The sequence below is a fragment of the Lepeophtheirus salmonis genome, chromosome 14, assembly GCF_016086655.4.
Source record: "Lepeophtheirus salmonis chromosome 14, UVic_Lsal_1.4, whole genome shotgun sequence".
NCBI classification, from domain to species: Eukaryota; Metazoa; Arthropoda; class Copepoda; order Siphonostomatoida; family Caligidae; genus Lepeophtheirus; species Lepeophtheirus salmonis.
Genome location: NC_052144.2, coordinates 42477548 through 42502999, shown reverse-complemented (window position 1 = coordinate 42502999; position 25452 = coordinate 42477548). Strand labels below are relative to the sequence as shown.

At 30.5% G+C, this 25452-nt stretch overlaps 2 protein-coding genes across 5 annotated transcripts; one reads left to right on the top strand and one right to left on the bottom strand.

Annotated features, from left to right (window-relative positions):
• Positions 1–1827: 1827 nt before the first annotated feature.
• LOC121129196 (polycystin-2-like protein 1) lies at positions 1828–24575 on the top strand. Of its 2 annotated transcripts, none has more exons than XM_040724884.2 (14): positions 1828–2011; positions 15724–15870; positions 15934–16047; positions 16103–16206; positions 16408–16742; positions 17975–18199; positions 21050–21153; positions 21214–21569; positions 21939–22028; positions 22092–22244; positions 22319–22396; positions 23126–23271; positions 23903–24091; positions 24152–24575. In XM_040724884.2, exons 2-14 carry the CDS (start codon positions 15735–15737, stop codon positions 24237–24239), a joined length of 2118 nt encoding a protein of 705 aa, XP_040580818.1. In that variant the 5' UTR covers positions 1828–2011; positions 15724–15734; the 3' UTR covers positions 24240–24575. The 2 variants fall into 2 exon arrangements, with proteins under 2 accessions (XP_040580818.1, XP_071749547.1); XM_071893446.1 differs by lacking the exon at positions 1828–2011 and adding an exon at positions 11505–11646.
• Positions 7857–10089, bottom strand: LOC121129197 (sugar transporter SWEET1). Of its 3 annotated transcripts, none has more exons than XM_040724885.2 (3): positions 9915–10089; positions 9049–9498; positions 7857–8991 (listed from the first exon to the last, which is right to left on the bottom strand). In XM_040724885.2, the coding sequence occupies exons 2-3, from the start codon at positions 9400–9402 to the stop codon at positions 8656–8658; spliced, it is 690 nt and encodes a 229-aa protein (XP_040580819.1). In that variant the 5' UTR covers positions 9403–9498; positions 9915–10089; the 3' UTR covers positions 7857–8655. The 3 variants fall into 3 exon arrangements, with proteins under 3 accessions (XP_040580819.1, XP_040580821.1, XP_040580820.1); XM_040724887.2 differs by having other exon boundaries at positions 9049–9474; positions 9915–10051; XM_040724886.2 differs by lacking the exon at positions 9915–10089 and having other exon boundaries at positions 9049–9519.
• Positions 24576–25452: the final 877 nt, after the last annotated feature.

Genomic DNA, 25452 nt, shown 5'->3' with positions numbered 1-25452 from the left:
AGAATGAAAACATAGTCTCAGACAAAGTCCTAACCATAGGAATTCCCCCTAGGAATACGCCAGGAAAATCTACATGTCTTGCTGCAGACACTATGTTTACCTTCAGATATGTATCAAACCCGGAATTTTTTGGCAAAAGTAAGTCCACTTGCTATACTTAAGTGCTTTAAAACTTATTAATGCCTACTATATTGCCCGTATTTCAGAGCTGTTATTCATTTCCAGAGGAAACACAAACAAAATATGGACTTTCATATGGTTTGAAGGTCAACCCACCAAGCCTAATGCGTTACGTATTAATATACAGATATGATACCCCTTGACACGGTTAAATAGATCCTCGACAATCCTTACAAGGTGAACTGAAGAAAATGTAGACTGTTGAAGCTTGGAACTGGCCATCAATTTATTTCCTTCTCTCACAATTTAAACAACTCCTACTCCTTTTCTGGGTTGCAGGGAGGGATGCAGTCGGAGTTTCGGATTCGGGATCAGGAGTTGGAAAACTTTTACCGACTCCGACTACGAAAATGATTATGTTTTATGTAAATAGAACTTATTTATAATCAAAGGCTTACATTGAGTGTTCGTTATGTTTTTTTCTTAATGGTTAAAAATGTATATATACGTTCTCAATAGTCTATATAATCACAATTTCCGAATAAGTCGTAAATTATAGTTATAACTAGCCACTAGAAATGCTAATTCATTACTTAGCCTTGTAAATAGTCAATGCCATCAGTTTAAAGTATAACGTTGGAGTGAGAGGTTGTATGTATTGTCGTTCCTCAGTTAGGAATGCAATTATTCATTTAAATTTTAATCCCTTTCATTTGTTTTTAAAATATATTTTATTTATCCGGAGCACAATTATTTACTACATTGAACTAATAACTACCTATAGATATTAATTAAATCTATAGTTATAGTCCTAAACTCAAATGACATAATAGAACTTAAATAGTCCATAAAATTATGTGTAGGACATTTTATGTACCAAATCCACAGTCCTAGTGCCCGAACAGATCAATCAATACCTTCTTCTAAATTTCTTATTCCATTAGGTCTTGTAATGACAAGTAGGCATGACACTCAAGATACCATGAATTCAATTAGTTGGACTTCATGGTATCTTCAATGTCGTGATATATTCGCAATTGAACAGAATTCAGAGGTATTCCTCCTCTTCTTCCAATACCTACCTCACCAGTCTTGGGGATGCAGTTGTAATATATAATGTAGATTGAATTAATAGATATATACACATCTGTAAACATAATTTCTTCCATTGAGTAATCTAAACTTGATTTGGAGATGTAAAGGTTTTATATTCAAATCATTTCTCTACCAAGAACATTGATTTTATCCTTGATCAAGGAACCATCAATTTCGGAATTTTTGTTAGGCTTTTATTGTCTCTGAGGAAGAACAACAGTTTTTCTCACATTTAATTGTTCTCACGATGCTTTCTTAGAAATAAAAGAAAAGGAGATCCTAACACAAATTTGCTTCCTCTGCACTTCCTCGCCTATGTCTCTGTTTCTTTTAGGAGAAAGGTTGCGAGAATGAATACAGCTTTGCCCTTGACTATAAAAAATTATATCATATTATCATGAAAAAAAAAAAACATTTATAAATGCAGCATGTATGCATTGCATTCTTCATGTAATATGAGGATACAAAAATGTCAAAGCCATTAAAAGTTTAACCAACTTACATGCAGTGTACATCAAACTATTTTTTTTACTAAAGAGTCGCATTTTTTGCATTATTTACCTAGATATGTCCATTCATTTTAGAAGGAGTAGCAAATGAAATGATTTTTTTGTCTGCTCAAACATATACATATGGCTGTATCGTTTATGAGTTTATATTTTTCCTGCTGCACAAAAACCTTTCTACTACAAAGTTAAAATTGCTCATTTCTAAGCCTCTTGAATAGTGTATAATACATATAATTTACCATTTTCAATGTGATTTCCCGCTCCTTCCTTGGCCCAAGCAACGCCGGGTAAGCTTTTACCAGTAGAAAATAAGTAAAAGTAAGATTATCACAACTTGATGAAGTGATGGTTATTGAACAAAAGTGCGGAACATTACTAATTAATTTTTGATAAAAAAGAGAGGCTGTAAATCATTGAGCATATTTAAAATCCTTAAATCATTTAATACATGCGTTACATTTTTTTAATTCATAAATCAAACCCTAAAAATGATAAAAAGTACGATTTTTGACTCATGCCATCTACATACATGGGAAGGTAATAGAGGCTGAAAATGGCCAATTTCAATTTTTTAAATTAAATGGCCAAATAAGCTTTAAACTTTGTTAGAATCCTTTTTTATCTGTCCCCAGTAGAAAATGTCTTTATGCGGGAGGGGAAAATATTTACATAAAATCGGGACAGTCTAATATTACATATGTATAAATGGATATCATATTCCAAATAAAATCCGTTGGAATGTTCACGATAAATTTCATTATATAAATATTTCTTTTGGAATGATACGGCACTTATTTCCGTCATTGTACAATATTCTTTGAAATTTTTATTCCATGGATTTTTTCAAGGTTGCCAAATAAGTGGCATTATTTTATGCTTGTAAAAAAGATGCCAATTTACTGTTTGTCTGCCTTACAAGCTTCATACATTAATCAAAAAAAGCTAGTTTGGTAGCAGATAATAATAAAGAACGAAATATCATCCTCAGATCATTTGAAAGATCTTTAAGATCATTATTCATATAAATTCGAACATAGTAAGTGCTTGGAATAGGTTATGAACGTTATTACCACCACAAGGATGAACAATTCAATCGTTTGACGCTGACATGTGCTATTGGTGGTCCCATATAAAATATGTTGTATATTTTCTTCTTAAGTATAAAGATGTAATTGATCAGCTAGCTTGTATAGTAAGATGTTTTATCGACTTAGAATTATGCAGATGCCCTCATTGGACGTCATCTGGTTGAGCCTTTCCTTTCTTTGCCTACATTGGCAAAACCAACTTAGAGCAAAAATATTTCAGTGTTCCAAAACTTATACCTAGAAGGAATTATTAGATATAGATCCTTTACTTTTGCTACAAGCAGAGTAACAAGCATTCAAGTTTGTTTCCTAGGAGAAGTTCCATAATTGAAAGTATAAAGAAGAAATTTGCAATACTATACTTGATGTAGCAGGTAAATTTCAAGCTGAACTACTTTAGATGATACTTCCTAAATTGACCAATGTATTTTAAAAGCAGAAAGGTGACATTTATGGCTTGGGTGAATATGATGAATCTGCTTAGCACTCAGTTAGTCAGATAATAAAAAAGTTAGAAAAAACATCCATACACGGTTCGAGCGCAGAATGCAGTTTAGCCTTAATCAACTATGACCTCTACAGAAAGGAAGCTAAGTTTGTGCTTTATCATCCCTAGTCAAGTCAATTGATAAGAGATCGTTAGTATATCTTAGAAACTATGAAAAACTGGTCAAGAAAGCCGGGAGAATGCCCAAAATTTTCCTAGTATGGGATTTAAAAGAAAATTAACTTAAAAACAAAGAATGCTGGATAAATAAATTGCCAATGTTAGAGTTGCTCGGTGGAGAAATAAAAACGTAAAATATTTGGAAAAAAGGGTAGCCTATTTACTTCGGGTGATACAATAAACAAATATCTCCGAGCTGACATAAATTCGGGTATAAAAATACAACGTCTCTATTTGAAGTACGCTATACCAGAGATACATCACTATCTGTACAAAAATCAAGGGATCTTTTCCGCCTTACGAGAAACATCAAAAGGCTACCTCTGAATACTTATTCAATAAATATATAAATGTTTTTCAGTATCATTACTTAAATACTAATATCCCCTTAGAAGACTTTATTCAATCTTTAGACAGTGTAATATAATTATTTAATATAGATAGGTTTATTATACATATATATATATATACGATCATTAATATTATATATCTGTAGAAAAGTAAACGTACAGGGTTCGGAAGCAAAACGTGGACTGTCAATAAATGCTATTTATGTAATTAAAATAGAGAGGTTTTGTAATTTTTCCAGCATATTCCGAATCTTATCTAATCTTTCGTCATGAGTACGAGGATATCAGACCTTCTGGATGCCAAAATTGAGATGGCAGAGATTATGGACATTGTGAAGTGCTCTAGGAGTCTAATTTTTAAGGTGGCCTAGATGATAAAGGATGGAAAAGGCTTCTCCCCCTCTAGTAATACGCTGTAATAAATGAGAATACTTATTTTCTTGTTTAGATCAAGTTTATTCGAAATACAATGTTAACGTAACGTAACGTTTTTCCTAAAAATGTTTGACTTCCACCACGCTTTTTAATAGTGACATCAATTAGTATAACTGATACCAAAAGTAGCTATATATCGTCTTCCTTTAATTTTGAATAGAAATTTTTTTCGAAAAAAATTCAGTTAGACTACTGCTTTTATACTCAATGACGTCAAAATCTGTCTGCCTTGCCAACTTGTCTTGTCGGTACGGTACATAAAAATATAACATACTAGCAAACCCGATTACATAATGGGATCACCTTGAATTTCTATTAACCTTAGTATAGATTATTTAAATACAAAACAAATAAATATCCCTAAATACTAAATTCCGAACTTTTGTCATTTCGGTACATTAATCACATGGTCAAAATATTATTTCAAATTACATAATCTGTGTTCCTCTATAACTCCTAATAATACAATTTATAGTATATCTGCCGAATTATCAATAATTAATAGTTTTTGGGACCTTACCTTACATTATTTAGGTAATAATACAAGAATACCTGATTAAAAGAAAGGTTGCGAGGTTATTAATATCAAATGTTTCTTACATTTTTGATAATATTAATTATATATTTCAACTTTAACACATTATTTTTAAAGATAAAATTATTATCATAAAATATTGATTTATCTATCTTCAAATCTCTATGACACCTGAAAAAATAGCATCTCATTCAATCTTTGTAATGTACAGACAATCGAACTTTGATTAAATTCCACATACTTGCCAAAAAAACAATTTTTTTACGTGTATCTATTATGTTACATGTTATAATCATATTAATGGGTATGCAGAAGTCAATATTCTACTCAAGTAAAAATCCAAACTTGAGATCCTATATAAATATGTTTCAAGCATAATGTATCACGCTTTAACATATTATAAATACAATATAAATAAAAACAACTTCATTTCCGTGTGAATGTTTTTTTTCCTTTTTTGAGATTTAAGATCACAAAAAGGGGATTTTACAACTACATATCCCATAAATTCTTACACTCCGAGAATATTTTATTTTAATGCCCATACACTGAATGTGATTCTATCATTTATTGACCCAATGTAATCCCGTAACCAGACCTATATTCAACCCAAAGTATAGAGACTAGGATTTCTCTTTGAGCATGTAAGAGTTCATTTTTTATTTCAGGAGATTACATTGGTGAGTTCAAATCTTCTTCAACAACAAATGTATTTCAAGATGATTAGATGCTAAGATATTTTTAATTAAATATTAATCTCTATTAATTAAAGAATCAATTTACTTACTGACGTGATCTTAGAGTTGTAGCTAATTTATCTCTTTTGTATATTAAGCAGTCTTTTAATAATAAATAATAAAAAGGTTTTCCAATTTAAATAGATATTTCAACAGATTATTCGACCTATGTTTTGCATATTATCATAAAAACATATTTCTACATAATCCAATGAAACAAAGTTGGTAAAAAATGAGTTTACTAATTTTTTTATACGATGAATTTAGGGATCGATTTTGACGAAGTATGTAAATTGTATATAATATTATAAAGAATATCCGCTAAGGAATTTTTGGATAACTTCTTAAATACGGCGAAATAGAGTCACAAAAGTTAAATTTCGAATTTTCTAGTAAAAAGGAAAAATTCTCTAATTTTTTTGGGGAGGGAGAGCCTACAGCACCTCCAGCCCTGCGGACACCCATGATATTTGAAGTGATAAAATAATAGATACCTATATTAAAAAGTCACTTTTAAAAATATCTTTTGACTAATAAAAATTAAATAAAGTAAAATTCAAACGTTCTTCTCGACTTGGTAATGAATGCATCGCGAGACAATGATTGGGGACCTCTAGTATGCATAGTTGTTTACAAATAGCCAAATAAAGAAAAAATTAACTCATGTAGCACCAAATTCAATTTGAACTTTGGAATTTTGGTTTGAATTTTTAAGATTTTAGTTACATAATCTTCTTATGAGAGCACGAGTGAATTTAAGGCACACTTTTCTTCAAAAGTTATTAAAAGTAGAATTATTAGCAAAAATGAAACCACTTAAATAACTTTTTTAGTCATGGGTGATGGAAGTTTTCAAAATCAAGATAGCAAATTAGGAACTCTATTCAATTTTGTAGCGTAGATTTTACTAAAAGTATTAATTTCATTTCGAAAAAAGTGACTTACCTACAATTTGTGTATTTGATCCACGATATGTACTAGCCAGACCGATATGGATTTTTAGGGGTCAATATTTGTTTGAAGTTACAAAAAATGATTGATATTTATTTCAAATTAAAGCATGTAAACGCAGTAAAAAACAATCAAATGCATAAGTCACGCTTTGGGTTTCTTAAAAATGAACTAAAAATGGTGTAATTTTTTATTTAAAGATGTGAATTTTGATATTTATGAGGAAATATCGTTAACAACTATCTATAATTAATTTATTGACGTGTCAATAACTTGGTAGGCTCTAATATGTTGTTAAAAATAAATCAAGCCTATATTTTTAATTTTTTATATTTGATTAAATGTCATAGTCTAGCATGTTGTTCAATTAATTAATATGCTTGCAATATATTATTAGTTTCAATATTCAATTGACATCATTTATTCTGATTCCAACACTATGGAGGAGACTTGTTACACCTGATTTTTATTATTTATACTCGTAATATATATATATAAATATATTATGGTTTTTTTTGTTTAATTTCATGTTTTACTTTAATTATCAATCACAGTAAATATTAAAAAAAATATTTTTTTAAATTATATTATTAACTTTGCTATATTTCTGTAAATGTTTTATTTGTTTATCTTATATGTGTAATTATAAGTATTTACTTTATGCTGACGAACTGTAATAAAAAGTAAAATAAATGCTTGAATATAACAAATAGCAGTTTTTACATGTTTCTTCCTGTTGTAACATGTCTAATCCTACCCTGCACCATGTTTCCTTCTACCCTGTATCAAGTATCCTACTTTTGCATAGTTTCGAATACACCAATAAATTACTATTAATTATTACACTACATCAAAAATACTTTGGAATTATTTGTCTTAGGTTACCTATGTTATGTTGCCCGGGCGTTGAATTATCTTTTAAATTGTGAAACTTATGACAGTTTAAAAATAAATTGATTTTTTGTAACATGGATCCGGACTCTCCCGTGTATATTCAATTAAACACTTGATTCATTTTTAAAATGTTGAATTCCACAGATTTGATTTGAATGGAAGTTTATTAATTTTATTTTATTATTATTTTTAAATATAAAGAAGTTTCTCAAGTATAAACAACTGCATTTCCTCCTATGTCGCCCACCAGACATAATCATACAACAATTCAAACTAGATCAACTCCAAATCTTTATTTTGACTACCTACATAACAAAACGAAAAAAAAATATTGCAAATATTATTATGTTATAGCCCACAAATAGGACTCAAGAACAAAACTCTTGATCTAGAACATAAGAAATGATTTGAATATAAATATTACATTTGCAACATGAACAAGTAATAAAACCTTTTCTTTTTATACAAACTCTTGTTTATCATACATAATATTATCTATATCTCAAAATTGCAAATTAAGAATGTATTTTTCAAATCTTCATTTTCAATTCATACTATTAAATAATAAGGATTAGTCAATTGGAAACACAGCAAATTACACTTTAAGGTCATAAAATCCTTTTTCAATATAATAAAAAAAATGTGATGGACAGAGGTTTTTGGGCTCGATCACACAATCAAAGACTTGATTATATTTGAAAAACCAAATTGGAAGTCAAACAATGATCAAAATAAATTATTTAGAGTAGGGTATATAGCTAACGTTATAATGTGTATCTCAACCAATCTGAGAAATGGATTTTTTTTAGAGTAAAGTAACTAACTTCAAAATGTTGTTGTAATTTTTTATTTAAAGTTGTTAATTTTTTTTATTTAATTGGTTAACATTATTATGGGTACCTCAGCCCATAAGGCGAATTTGAATCCAATAATGGATATTTGGGGGTTTAGACTAATGAAGCTAAAAATATATACTTGGATAATGTTATATTCTTGATTTTTATTCACAATTTTTTGTGTTAACGCTGCATATTTATAGGATACGCCCTTTTCGAGATAAAACAAGAATATAACTTACTTATGTGAATGAATTGGTTTTTTTTTCTCACTAAACAATGTAAAAACGAACTATCAAATATATCAATATTTACATAATACATAGAGGTACATTAGTTTGGAACAGTGACCTTAAAATATATATAATACTGACAAAATAGTCTTGAACACTTGAACACCAAAATAAAAAATCCCAAATGAAGATCGAGGCTTTTAACTTATATAATACTTTCTTTAGAGAGACCCTCTTTTTTCAAGGAATAACCATTTTTGGAAGGATATACCGCAAAGAGAGAAAGTTGAAACATGGAAATAACTGCATTTGTCCCATTGGTAAAGATTAAAAATGGATCTCCCTTACAGAGTCCGTAAATACCCCAAAGCGAAGAAACAACAAAAACGAATATAATTATATAGAAAGGTAAAACCTCTGTAGATTTGGTTTGGAATACATGGCGTAAAGAAATTAGGGGTGAAGCAGCAAACGCTATGGATAAAACAGATCCAAGCAATCCAGTATAATGTGTAATACGAGCCTCTGATTCAACGATAGTCTGCAAAAGTAAAATGTAGATATATCATACAACATAAAAATTCAAATGTATATGAACCTTAACTCCATGAAGAAAAATAATGATTAAAAAGGAAACCAAACACTGGATTTTAATGGGTTTCATCTTTAAGCTTGGACAATAATACGTAAATAATATGGAGTATGCAACGTGGATCACGCATCCCAAAAGGTTTACGAATAATATATTTGAATCCTTTACGGCTATTCCATATCTGTACCAAACATAGCACATCAATGCTCCAGAAATAAATGTAATTGAAGATCTATCGCCAGTCGTTTTGCCTTTTCGAATGGCCAAACATACTGTGACCCCAGAGATGAATTGAAAAATGGTGAAGAGTGTAGCTACATTCCCAAGGTAATTGACTATATTCTCCGACACTACCGGCATTTTTGAAGAATAGAATATACGTAGTAAAATAAGTATCCAATCCTTTTTGTAAAGGACCTCAGAAACAAACACCTCAAAGTAAATACGACTATCAATCTACAAATGATAAAATAACAGCTGTAGCAAGACAATTTAAATATACAATTATTAATATTATAACTAATACATGAGTTATACAGACGACTGAGTTTTAATACTATCTACAGAATCATATCATATCGCAGGCCTTTAACAAAAGTGTTACAACTGACATTTTGTAATTCTTTTTTTTTAATAAATGAAAGATTATTTTTATATAATATATTTGACATAATTCTAAAAAAATCCAAACATCAACTTTCTAACAATTCAATTTCCAAAACCAATATTTAGAAGTAGGCCCACAATATGCAAATATCTTAGAGCACAAAATCAAATAGTTCTGTTCTCTTAAATTTAGTATATAATAACTTATAAAAAATAAATCTTGCTAAATAGATTGTTAGTAATACTCTCTAGTCTATAACTATTACCTTTCTCAATACTAGAGGACTTTATTAAGATAAACCAATTCATGTGATTTCGACCATTACCAATGTATATTTTGCATATGTGTCACATTTCTCTTAATATTTTTATTATAAAAATAATTAATATATAGTGTACTATAGTCTATAGATTATGTTTTGCTGGGACTATAAGTTTATGTACAATTTCTTTTTGGTTCACAAAACCTTTAGACGCGTGTAGGTATTTATTATATACAAATACACAAATTAGTAGACGGAGAGAGGCAAGAGAAGTGGAATGGAGATAATATGCTTCTCTTTTCTCCATATTTTGGTCTGCTATGCATTATTAAATTATACTACTACATATAAAGAGTTAGTGGGAACTATGATTATGTGTTAAAAAATATATTGACTTGTTAACTTCTGTAGATTTCTATTAGAATATCTGAATGTCGTTGCAATTGCCAAACTAAAGAGAATAGTGTAAATTACAAGGCAAAATAGAGATATCCAAGCATCATATTCGGTTATGTTAGCACGATAATTACAATGGAACTCTATATTCATTATATTCTAGATAAATGACTAATTAAGATCGTTGTAAAAATATACATAATATAAAGACAATGATGCTTGGAAAATATATTGAAAAATGACTTGAATGGAGTCGGTCAAAGTTACGAGGCAACTAATATACCGTATCAATATATATGCTGTCATTTTTTTGATTTTTCATACCTACAAGGGTATAATATGAAAATAGGATGCAAGTCCTCCTCTACATAGTCCCAGTATAAGTACAATACTTAGTAGTAAAACTGTATTTCTGAGGAAAACAACGGATTTTGATTGGCTATATGGTGTAGATGACGTCCTCTTGATTTAAGTGAAAAAAAGCTAAAACACAGAAGAAGAAGTTGTAGTGATATTTTACGGACATCATATTACTATTTGTAATTGATTAAAATATTTTTTCAAAAATAGGATTTTTTAAATTATTAATGTTACATAATATTATAATGCAATTTTATGATTGGACAGTTCATCAAAGTACGTAACTTTTAACTTATTAGCTCTTAAAATATGTTTTTCCTAGAGATAACGTCATGTTTTTATGAAGAAAAGAGATAAAGACTACCACTACTGTCAATCTTTCTCATCTTATCGGAACTTTTTGATTTAGTCATTCACAAAACCTTTCATGTGTATTTAAACTTTAAACTGCACCCTTAAATCATCATAGTATTTAAATACCTAAAAAGTTACATATTTTGTTAATTATAATTTGAATATGAGTTTTAATGTCAAAAATATAATTCTTTATGGGGTGATTGTAAGCATGTACATTATCCAGAATGGATTATATACATTATCATATATTATTTGATTAATATAACATAATTTTTGTATTTTTGAACGCATTGTTTTAATTTTACGTAATTATGACTCATTTTCAAATGCTCATAAGTCCGACAAGAACATTGAATTAAACTAAAACTATGATTCTGCAAATATTTTGCTTAAACTAAAAATAAAATGCTCCCGTTTTGGATACAAAAAATCAAATTAAAATCAATAAATGAATGCAAAACTTTATTAATAGTTGTTGATATAGAGTTCGTGGCTATGGGATGAATATGAAGTCAATAAGTGTTGTCAAAACAAATAAATCCAAGGAATTATAAGTTTTCATTTGTACACAAAAAATATTTCTAGAGTTCATTTTCATCCATATTGGCTCAAAGTGAAAAAGGTAAATTATATACTTAGACAAGCACTTACTTAAAGCAACTCTCAGCACGTTATTTTTTCATAGTTCAATTCCTTTAAATAACAAGCATTGTATGTATTTTAATACCCAATTAAGTCCAAATCCAATCAGTTATGTTTCGACATATTATTTTTCAAATTTCAAGAGCGTTTTATATTGATATAAACGAAAATTCTGAGAATCGTACACGATATTAAAAGGACTATTTCCCCTAAAATGAAACTATTAAACGTTTAAATGCAAAATGCATCTGAATTTAAGAGCCTTGTACAATTACATCCTATGCTGACAGTTTCTTGTAAATAAAATGTTAATTCGTAGCTCTGACAATCTCAAAATTTCTGTTATATCAATGGAGCAAGACAGTCTTGGCTGATGAACTCGTAAAAGATATTAAATTTATGAAAAATTTTAATATCGATCTTGTACCCTAGGGTCACTTTGAATCTATGTGCTCTACATCTCAGTGTCTTATTTAGGCAGGGGATTCGTAACAGAGGAGCTGCGGTCCCCACCATTTCAGACTGCATAATTATCATATAGCAGAAAAATATCAAAATGTGTCTTCTTTTAATCTAAAAAGATACATTTATCTGAGATAGTCAATATTTACCTTTTTCAGCTTGTTATATATTTAAACTTGCAAAATTTTTGGTCTCCATGGATTGGGTACTATGTGATCGGCCAAAAAGTTTGTTATTTTGACTTATTTTTGAATTTTGTTTTAATTAGGATTTTTTTGAATATTTTTAAATCATTAAAAAGTCTACATTGTGCTCTGGTTAGTTATCTCTTATTTTATAAGAAAATAACACTAGGCTATTTTGGATATGGAGTCCAAACAAAGTTATGAGTCTTTTCATTTCGAGTGCGAGTCGAGACTGATGTCGTAGTTTAATTAGGCTTAAGTGCAATTTTAGTAATAGCATCCATGCAGGTTAAACTCATTTCGAATCATGTGATATGAGATCTTAATTTCGTTTATATCTCATTTCAGGGATTCTATAACCGATAAAGGTTCAAAAATATAATAAAAGTAGAGTTCAATATAATTATCTCACAAACATAACCTAATATGATACCATGAATAAGCCTCTTCTGCCTTGTGATTTTGACTCTTCTGCCTTATGATTTTGACTCTTCTCTCTAGATATATATTTTTATATATATGTATGTATATTTATTAATAATACTAGGGAAATCAAGTTTTCTAAAGGATCCCCACTTTATATAGTATGTACTACTTAGTAATACAAACCAATAATAGTTATTTAACTAATAATAAGAATGATTTTTAAGTATCTACTCGCCTGACAAGAATCTTAATAAAGAAATAGCATTTGCAAGTCCAAAATAATACCGAATGAATTAAATATTCGTAATATAATTTTGATATATTTTGAATATTTTCTTCAATCAAACAACTTATAATTATCTCTTAGTTATTGATTTATTTTTGTAAAGATCCCAGATTTAATAATAATAATATTTAAACACAATGCTTCACTCATTTAAATCATTATTTGTACTATTCATGAACTAAATACGTTTGTAATTTGTAAATTGGTCAATTTATTTCAATCTTCTCAAATGAATACTTGCATTTTTGAGATAAAGTTTGGGATTTGTGTACTTTACTCTTATTCTTGTCCTAGTTTTCACAAAAAAGACAATCAATTCCTTTGGCTAACTAGGATAAAGTTCAACAAGAGGATCAGACAGCCTATTAAAAACATTTGCTCTTTCGTCAATGGCGTCATCATGAATACTGTGAAATTCTTGGATTTTATATTCTAATATTTGGCAAAATTTCAATAATTCCTCTAAAGGAATGGTAAGGCCTCCCGAGGAACAAGTATAGTCCAAGAACTAGATTATGCCAGTGAGGTTCTGCTTCACTTGTTTTCCGTCCAAGATGTGGATTTGATTTTTTTTGCTAAAAATACGGCAATGTGGGCAAGACCCTGATCTGAGCAATCACTTTGAATTCTGGAGCTTTTCTTTGTTAATGTTACAAAGTCTCTAAATTTTCAGAATGTCTTGAAACTTCCTAACATTCAATTACATCTAATATTTCTTTATGTGATTCATTAGGCTGATTAATTGTACATACAGAGAAGTCATAAGACAAAGATTTTGTAAAAATTTGGACATCACCTCTCAAAGCTGATTGCTCATTTTCATTAGCTTCTTCCTCGACTGATAGATTTCTATGGATTAAGTTATGATTTTTGCCCATCATGATAATTTTTAATCTTCGAAAGGCCTCAACCGGAGACGGGTGCTCATTACTGCCTCTGAGGGTACGAATTCGAGAGAAAATTTCCCCTAGACAATCCTTATTTAATTGAGTTGTTCAAATAAAGCTGATTCCTTCATTTTTCATGCATTGAAACATTGCTCCTAATTGAGATCAATATTCCCTTTTGAAATGGAAGCTAATAAGGTTTACCAATTACATTCATTCCTAAAACTAATCTTTCCGTTTCATTCAAAGGATGGAGTTGTTCATCAAAATGTTAGCCGAATCCACATGAAAGTTTTGTCTTGCTGTAATAGTACTTCCATTAATGCAATCAAACCAATCATTGATAATTTTTATAATTCTTGGAATAATATGAGTTAACACTAGTCAGTTACACTCAACTTGGTTCCGGGGTGACGTCATCAAAAAATTATCAGCTAACATAATCGTCTCACTTCATTATTCTTCCCTAAAGACCTAACCAAGTAGCGCATCGAAGGCTAACGTTATTATTAATGAAAAAAATACTTTGCTCAAAATTTACTTGTTTTTGGCCACTAGAGGTATTATTATTACAAGTATTTTGGAGAATCATTTCCTGTTCTCTCGTGAATGAGTAAAGTACTGTATTGTTTCTACTATTATTTACTTCATTATTCATATAATTTTTGCTTGAACAATTATGGAGAAGGAATTATGATTTAAAATGATTGTCACATTGTTGTTTCAAATTTGCTTTATAATAATATGTAAATATAAAATATTTAAGACTAGAATAAATTATATACGTATTATTACTTATTCAAACTTATTAAGACTACGTAGTACGTACAGTAAATAAATGAGTGACGTCATATAAAAGCGACATCTTGCGAAAATAGTGACCATACTATTTCCTTAGGCTAACGGTACTCGATGTGCTACTTGGTTTAATGTTTTATTCTTCCCATACACATTACCCAGAGATGTTGGTAACTATTTTATATTTCATCCATAATTGGGTGTTGCTAGTGCTGGATCAGTCTTAGGACTGATTTCCTCATCAATCTCCCCCCTTCAGTCTTTTTTTATCACTTCAATCTTTTTTACCATTCAACGGTATAGCTATCTGGTTAATTTCTTCACTCCTAACTAGAAGAATATAAAAAAGAAGAAAATAATGAATCATATCTAGAATACTTGAGTATTATACGTTTATGTCACATACCTTCTGTGACGTATTTAATAAATTATGTAATTTCAGCTGTTGTAGTTACCATAAAATACCGGTAAGGACCGGTCCTAGGACTGACACATTTTTTTAGGACCGGAATAATAGGATTGCAGTCTTTATGGGTTTTTTAGACGGATCCAACACTATGTTTGGCACAACATTCACATCGACACACATTTTCAATTTGATGTATCGTACTGACTTCTGTGCAAGACAGACAGATTATGACCAAAACACGCAACCAAGTATGTTCTATGACGTGACTATTAAAAAGGACGGTGGAAGTCAAAAAGCAGTCGTACATGCGTTATTATAGTCTTTTATTTCTATTAACATTACAAAAAACTAGCTCTTTGTTAGGTGAATTTTCGAATCCCATATTTTCTGGTAGAAAATCGCCCCTAGCCGAATTATTTAAAATAAAAAAATTATTTTTCTAATCCCCTCCTCTTTATTTGCCCCCTCTAATTTTTGGCACCCTATAAAATATTCATTGCGGGGGGGGGTGAGACAATGGACTCTGTAGCTCCTCCTGCCACTGAATTTATGAACGAATATTTTTATATATCATGTGTGTTAATTTCCTACATATTCCTATAAGGTTATCAAAGTATGGAAAGCATAGAACAGAGAAGAGAAATTGATGACTTTGATGAATTAGAACCCCGTGATGAATGTTCCCTCGTCATGGAGGACAGGAGAACTCGCCGTGCTGCCTGTTGGAAAACTTTTACCCATCTACTTAAAGGTACCTGCAATATAGTATTATCTTTCCTTTTCAACTAGCTAAAGAAATAAAACTACATAATAGGGATATGGTCAACGAAGGACATGTTTACAGGATATTATGAGAAGGAAAAACATATTCGTGCATCCTTACGGGAGTTTGTCATCTATATTGTGTTTTTGGTTTTATTGAGTGTGGGTAAGTTTCAAAAGTACATAATATATTGACTTATGAGATCATAAATCCTTCATAGTAACTCTGAATATGGTATCCCCGGATATGTATCGCTATTCCCAAGTTCTACATCAATTGTTCACTTCTCAAGAGTCCATTAAAAGAATCGACCAATTGTGGGAGGTAGGTACACCAGTGTTAGTATGTTTATCGGTGTCTTTAAACAATTAATCATAATGTTTTATTGGGAAATAAATAAAAAATAATTATTTGAAGAATTCAGGCTCAAATTTGGGGAAAACATTCTAGATTGTCGTTGCGTTGAATGTTATATAAAATAAAACACTATTTTATTTATGTAATACTAATATGTAGCTAGTTTAGTTCTTAGAAAACGATTTTTTGGATGGAATGTATAGGGAAACATGGTATAATGAAGGAAATATTGAGAATCTTAATATGTTATGTAAAGAAAACGCAAAGAAAAAAATATCGAAGGGCCATTGTTTGATTGATCCCATGGATCGAATGGTTTTAAATTCAAGTCGGCTAATTGGAGTGCCTCAGTTACGTCAGCTCCGTATCCGTAATGACTCTTGCCTTGTAAATAGTAGATTTAGAAAGTGGATCAACGTTTGCTATGGACATTATTCTAGGGAAATTGAGAACGTAGATAGCTTCGAATCAATTATTCCTAGGATATATACCAATCCAGACGCGTAATTATATATAACACTAGTCAACAAATAATTATTACCCTTGGATTGAATTACTGTGTTCTTGATTGCTTTTACCCCGAGAAACATGGAAATGAGATGCATTACTAAAAAATTCTAAAATTTGACCCACACAGAGCAACACTTCATATACTGTCGATAAAAATAAATTGCTTAATTAATAAACATTTTTTGAAGCAACAAATCTGTAGGAACAAGTCGTTTGTCTTCACTCTTCAATAAAATATGACTTTTTGCTATTGCCAACAGAAATTAGGAATTCAATCGACTTTCGGAGTAAGGCTCGACTTTTTGTCATTTTTTTTGTACTTGTAAGCCATTTTCTCTAGATTTAGAACCACAAACTACATTGTGTGTTTTTCCTTTAATTTAGATCCTTCCAAGGTCAATAGAAATACAAAATTTGACCATCATGTAATCGGGTTTACTAGAATTTTCAATTTGATGTATCGCACCGACTGCTGGGTAAGACAGGAGAATTTTGACAAAACACGGAACCAAAAATATTCTATAACGTCACTATTGCTAGAATTTTCCATTTGATGTATCGTACTGACTTCTGGGCAAGGCAGACGCGCAACCAATCATATTCTATGACGTCTTTGTTATAAAGCGTGGTGGAAGTCAAACATCAGTCATACACGCGTTATGGCTACCTTGTATTTCTATTAACCTTGGATCCTTCAATATTTAAAAAAAAGTACTCTGCAGGTCACAGAAGCCAAAATTTCGGGGAATAAAGATCAGTTTTATATAATAAAGACTAAACCATTAGGGGCGTCCGCAGGGGAGGAGCTGCAGCCCTCCCCAAAAAATTAAGGATTTTTTTGCTTTTTACTAGAAATTATTTTTTTCGTTCAGGCAAATGATGCAACAAACCAAAAAAAATTTAATACTTGAAACTTTTTGTGAATAGCTCTGGATTTTGATTTTTTTTTCGACAAGTTTAATATTTGAAATTTTTTCAAAAAAAATAATTTTCTGTGAGTTTTCCAAAAAATTTAATATTTGATATTCATTTTTATGTGCCAAATTATCGATTTTTGAAAAAAAATTTCAGACATTTTTAATTTTTGCATTTTTTTCAAAAAAAATCAATAACCATGCCCCCTCTGACCATTTTAGTCCAAGCGTATCAAAAAATTGAAAATTTGTTGACTAGCTGATTCATTTTTTGCACAATAACTCACACTTACTTATTTTATGAAAATTAGATGGATATATCAAAGTGAGAAAGAGCTCAATGAACATAATTTCTGGGGCCAACTTGCTGTGTATAGTGGAGCAGGATCAGTACAGACTCTAACCAAGGATCGGAAGAGTACAAGTAGAATCATACAAGAGCTTAAAGAAGGAATGTGGATCACAAGAGGAACTCGATTCATATCTCTGGATTTTACGTTATATAACGTCAATTCCAATTTATTTTCAATAATAAGGTAAATAAATGAATAAAATGGAAGGTTAATTGATGCATATTGATTTTCTATGGACTTATTCTTTTCAAGTGTTTTCTTCTGCTTAAATTAATTTTCTCTCCAACATTTCCTATGGCTACACGCATATATTAACTATTGTAGAGTATAGGAAAAGGAATATCCTATATATGAAACGGTCATTCTTTTTTCCCCTTCCATTTTTTGGCCTACTAAGGCTATTTTTTATAAATACACTTATAAAGAGACGTAAGGATTGTTGATGTCAGATATTTTGGGGGCTTAAACAAACAAGTTTCATGACAATAAAAAATACTTTTTACATAAATATGTAGTAAGGAAAATAGTCGACTATTGTATGTCAAAATGGAACCAAAGAATAAAAGGACTTACACATTACTTTGCATTAACAAATCATCTCTCTAGTGCATAGTTTTATAATATATGGGACCCTAAAATGTATTCAAAATATGTTATTACTACATCGTTATTTCCATATAGTGTAGATAAAAGTTAACTATTACAACGGAAAGAATAAGATATTTTTCTCTAACTTTTCCGTCCCTAATCAATTAACCAAAATTGTACATTGCTTAGTTATTTTCAGTACATATTACATTGATTTTACTCAAATATCACTGTTGATCATTTGTATCAAGTAGTATTCAATCCAGGTGATATGTTTTTTTATTCCTGAATCTATTTGATGATATTTAGTGAACATTTATTGCAACTTTACAAATTTGCTATCAAGACAGCGTCTCCAAAACTTGAGAATACTTTACGGAACAGTTAGAGTGTCAAATTTTTTGTCCAAAATGCATGGGTTCGTCTTTTAAAAAATTGAAAATTGACGTTAGATCAAAAAAAGAGACAAAAATAATTCAGAAGATGACGGATATTTCAACTAAACATCAATTTTTATGTGTTAAATTCATATAAAAACGAATCTTTAGACAAATTTCTGCTTACTTTATTTTATCTACGAATCCAATATTCTATTAAGACTCCATTTTTTTTCCACCTGAAAAAAAAACAAAAAACAAAAAAACGAAAGTGCACTTTTCACCAATATTTCGTTTTGCTCATAACTTTTTTGATTTTGAAAAATTTAGAAGACATCGTTATTCGTAAAGTTGTTTTTTGAAATGCCAGTCACATTTTGATTTATATCTCAATCCCTATCTACTATCTATTCTCCTTCAGCTCCGAAAATTATTTTTTTAGTTTTGGGTATAGAATGAGCCCCTTATATGACCCCCCTTAAGAAAATTGGCACCCCGTCTTAGCTTGATCAGGTTCAAAAGAGGCACCCATACAAAGTGTCAGTCTCCTAGTTCCAACAGTATGGGCACCCATGAAGGACACAACAATACACCAATTCTAATACATATATTCTGGGTTGTCTATTGAAATCTGAACACTTATTAATTAAATAATTCATGAAGGCTGATGGATTCTTAATTAATTCATCTTCCGATATATTAAATCATAAGCAACTAGTTACCAAACAAAAGAAACTTGAGCTCTCTAGCTTACGTACAAGTCGAGAAAATAACACTTGAACGTGTTTGTGATTTTCATTCGCGTACTCCAAGCAGTTGGGCATCTCCAGGATCTCTGTCTACGCCGTCAGCATGTCTGAAACATTGGAGATGAAGAAGAGCTCTATCAAAAAGGCCAAACTGGACCCGGAAGAGTTCAAGAAAATACCCCAGGCCAATTCCCCTAAAAGTCATTAAGGCCTATGCTAGAGATCTCTGGGTTTCACACGAGACTGTCTAGAGAGCTATCAAAAAAGTGGTTGGAAAGAGCCTTGTCAGGGTGGAAAGGTTACTTTTGACTCCAGCGATGAAAAAAACCCGTATTCTCCATTGAAATACTCTTTTTTGACACTTTTGCCCCCCCTTCCCCCTACAGTCCTAATGTCAATCCCCTCTATTACATATTTTGGGTGCATGTGTAGAGGAAGGCCGGAAGCGTCCTTCATCTAAACATCGATACCTTCAAGGCCACTGTCAGCCAGCACTGGGACACCATGCCAGAGGACTACATCCGCAGTTGGTACCAGGCCCTCCACACCCCCTGTGAGCCATCATTGACGCTAAGGGCAGCTACATTAATGATTAAGATAGCTCAGACAATCATCTATTGATTTAAAATTCAAAGTGTTCAGATTTTAATGGACCACTAGGTATACAGATTGGTTTATGGTATACATCAGGGAGTGTTATATACAATGCACCCTGGGGCTTTTTTTAATGCATTCAGACATTAATACCTATAGATAACCCTTGCTTGAATAATTTAGGGACCTTGTGTAGGGTTACAGTATTTTGATTTCCGGAAAGGAGGACATGTGGTCCGATCAATGAGACAGGATGTGAAAAGAGAACATTTCGGGATGTGGGGGTGGAAGGACGGTTGATCAGTCAAATATATTGTCTCATTGGTAAAGAAGGGATTTGTGTAAAGAAAAAACTAAGTATTTTGTCCGTGTGCTCTTTCTTCTGTTATTTTCATAATTTAATAAGTCGTGGGGTGGTTAACATCAATCTCTAAAAGAAGAATGCTTGTCTATCTTAGGTGTAAATTGATTTTAAAACATATGATAAATAAGTAATTATGAATTTAAACATATTTACAATATTTTCTCTACATCAATTTTAAATATAGAAGGCTCAAGTAATTCATTCCCCCCCCTCCAAAAAAAAATAAATAATGATCATCGTCATATAACAGGAAGATGATTTTAAGAAGTGTCTTAATTCAGAGGTACCATATGTCTTGCTCCCACCTTCTCCTTGCACTCTTACACAAATACAATCTCCACTCATTACATTTCTCTTAAAGGTTCAGTTATGAATTTCCACCAACTGGAGGCGTGGTTCCTTTGCTCACAGTTGATACGGTGAAGCTCCTACGGTACTTGGATAGCTCTGATTATGTCATCATGGGTAAGTATTAGTATCAGACATCATATAAATGGCATGACACTGATTTGAGTAACTTGATAGGTTCCGAGATGGTTCTTGCCTTATTTATTTTGTATTATTTCATTGAGGAGTGTCTTGAAATACATTCTCAACGACTCAAATATTTTAAGGGATTTTGGAATATTCTGGATCTGTTTGTCATCATTGTTACGTCTTTGGTTTTAGCTTTTAACGTATACACGACCTATAGTGTTACTTTTCTCCTAAGAAGTCTTCTTTCAGTGGATGATTATTTCCCAGAATTTATTTCACTTGCTAGAACATATCAATATTTGCAAGAAGTTTCCGCCATTGCAGTATTCATCGCATGGATCAAAGTATTTAAATACATTTCATTTAATAAGACGATGCTTGAATTATCTGGAACTCTTCGTCAAGTAATCTAAAGACTCAGAGCCGTGACTAGGATTTTTCTTAGGGGATGATTGTTGGCTTACTTTATGACAAACCTCTAAAACATTTTTTAAATTTTCATAGAATCTTATTTATTTATTTTTTTGACATAATAAAGTAATAATATCAGAAAAAACTTTTAAAACAATTATTTATTTATAATAATCACTAAAGTTAAAAAAATGGACGACATAATTTCATTTTTTGAGAACAAACACTGCATTTACATAAAATATTTCAAATTTGACAACATTTGAGGGGGGAGGGGGTGTACTTTTTCCTACCCGGAGTCACGGACCTGTAGAGACTTAAGAAGTTGTTTAAAATATAAATTTTTCCCACCTTTCTTTTAGAGTGCACCAGACGTCCTTGGATTTTTATTCATGTTTCAAATCGTATTTGCAGCTTTTGCTAATGTGGCGTATATCATTTTTGGTTCCAAAGTATGTATTTATGTACATGACTACACAAAAAAAATACTAAATGAATTAATATTATTCGGATAGATTTCGTCCTTCTCCTCAGTGATTCAAACATTCTACTCTCAAACCAGAATTGTTCTAGGGGATTTTGATTATGCGGCAATGGAAAATGCAGACTCAGTAATTGGCCCCATATGGTTTGTTTCGTATATATTTTTTGTCTTTTTTATACTCATGGTAAGTGTCTTCTAAATTTTAACAAAAAAATATTTTATTTTAGAACAATTCAAACGGCTTTTATCTTTTCACAGAATATGTTTTTGGCAATCATCAGCGATAAATATTCATTAGTCAAATCAGAAATTGAGGAACAAAATGAAACTTTTCAAGTAAATATTCAAAATGATGCTTACATTTAGTTTGGGAGAAATAGAGAACCATGCTCCCAAACGATGCTAATACAATACTTATTTAAATTTAATTCTACAAAAAAGCATAATTGCGACTCTATATTGTGCTTAACAATAGAATAATATTAAATGCGTCCATGAAAAAGGTGTAATAATTGTATAAACGTAAAATATATTATCTTGTCTATAACAGTAATAAATGCAATTAAATAACGACCTATATATAGAAGGTCATTTAGAAATTTCAAGAATAGTTGAGATGGACATGTTATCTCAAGTTATTCAACCCTCGAGTTACGATCCTGGTTCCCTAGAATTTGGAGTGCCCCTGTTTAGATCAGAACCGGTCTTAGGGGGCATTAAGGTCATTTGCCTCGGTTCTCCACTTGATTAACCAAAAATTTGGGGCACCAAGAAGAGTAGATTTTTCATAAATTAATAAAAAAATATTTTACGAAAGGTCATTTGGAAAGCCTAAATAATTACAAGACCCTGCAACAGAAAAATGTGGATTCGAAATTATTTTCTTACAAAAAAAGATTCGAAATATACTTTTTAATTCAAATTTAAAGAAAAAGAAGAGGTAATTTAACTTTGCCTTAGGACTCACTCAGGATAAAACTGGCATTCAACATACTTTCATCAACTATCTTACCTATATTAATGAATACCTTGAGTAAAATTAATTAATATATGCTTTATTTTTAGGTATCAGACTATTTAATGAGAGGATATAATAATTTAAGGGAAAGGATTTCGTATCGAGACAAGCTCATAGATATTCAGACTACAATCAAAGCAATATCTGAAGATGGAAAGGTCACTTATCATGACATTCGGAGTGCTATGAGAGAGTAATTTTGAGTCCTTACTTCTATCAGAGTAATTCCATAAAAAAATTAACAAAAAAAAAAAGAATTTTATACCAATGACACATATTTATTAGTATATTTCAGTTAACAAAAATTTCCAAATCGACTTTATTTGTGTATTAAATAAGCATCGGGTTTTTTTAATATTATTTTTTGTAAAAAAAGGTACCTAAGGAGACTGTTGTGAGCATTTAAAAAAAGGGATCGAGGCTCAGCATGAGTTTAATTTTTCAACTCAATTCATGATTCTTGCTTAATATATTGAAGTTTTCAAATAATATATAGTAACTTCTATGTATTTAAATGTAAATCAGTCAATATATTTTGGAATGTAAAGAATATACAAGTAGTAAAGTCAGGGTAAAAATTGCAACATGCTTTGAAATGAATGCTATGTAGAAAATCCGGTCTAAATTTAAGATCTTCATAACTCCTATTCAAGTATAGCCTTTGGATTTTAAATTTAAGTGACTTTGATATATGATTGAACACTAGTTCTAATTTTTTTTTTTTTAAAGTTTTAGAAATTGGATGTCTAAAGTGATTAAATTATTTATGGAATTTCTCATAAGCTCTTCGTTGAATAAATAACTGTACCTATTTTTATTATTAGTTTAAACTTTACGGATATAGAAATTGATTTAATTTGTTTGCCATATCAAAATGAGGATGGAACTTATGATTTCCTTAAGAAGAACTTTGATGTTCCGGCCTATGACAATGAAGAAGTAAGAGTTCCAAGTGAGAAGAAGACAAAATGGAATGAATCTATCCATATGACAACGGTGGACGAGTATCTAAAGTAACAATTTAAGAGGCCTTTAAATGAAATTTAATTGTACTAAAGACTTGTGTATTTTAGGGTACTCAAGAAAGTGAGTAAGTTGGAAGACATTTTATTAGACTATTTGTTAAAAGTGGAGAATAGCTTGGACAGAAAGTCTCCGTGATGGATTAAGAAAAAAATATATTTCCAAATTAACACTTTACTTCATATATAATCACTTTCTTAAAACAGCAAATGGACATATCGCATACATACATTTATTAATAAGCTTTACCAAATGTATTAAATTTTCAATTTTTTCACTTTTCAAAAAAACTTTAACCAGACAAACGTTTCATTTTTGAATGATTAATTATCATATTTCACACTGTACTATTACATAGAGCCTTGTATTTAAAGAAATATATAGAAATATGGATTCAATATCTAGTTAACTCATACACTGATGTTATATATTAGATTAAATGCTCTGAACTTTCTGGATAAATTCACTTGTCTTGACTTTCCTGGTCGACTTTTTGACCGCTGATGATGGATCTGGGATAATCAGTCTCCAAAAGAGCCTTACGAATCTGGATTCGGATCTGTATAGGGATGCCAGTCACATTTGAGATCTCCCCATTTGAAATTCCCATAGTGTTGTGCACAAAACATCGTCATGGCGTAATGCCGTTCCTCCTCTGTAAATCTAATCTGCTTTATATCTGTCGCCATGAGGCCAAATAATTGACTTAAGTTTGTTGATACAATAACATTTCTGCCAGAAAAAGGAGACACCATTAGACAGCTATATCATAACAAAATCGCCAGCACACGCAGTTTTTTAAGATAAAAAAGGTACATCCATAAAATCTACGTCATAGTTGTATAATATATTGCAAATTATTGTTGAAAAAAATCAAGAATATTTGTTAATTTTTCTTTGAGATATTGGATAAAAACTTTGTTTGAGAGGTAAAATTAGTTATTTTTGTAGAAATACCCTCAGTATTGAATTGTCTTTCCTGTAACTGATATCATTTGAATTATTCATTATTTTTCTTCTTTTATCTAAATCTTTTACACTTCACATCAATCATAATTTTTTGTCAAAGCAAGGCCCTGAAGAGTTTTCTTGGAGTGAATTTATCCAATCTATAGGACTAATCAGTGATCTATAATGACATAAATCTTGATTCCCCTTGATCTTAATGATTAACGAGCTTTTCTCAGATATTTACCCATATATCAGTGGTGACGTCATCATAAATCCATATTTATTATAAATCTAAAAGGCATAAGTATCTGATGCTTATAACATGATTAATAAATACTTAAATTATACCTTTATTAAGAATAATGATAAACTTTTTTGCGTTTGCCTATTCTAATATAAG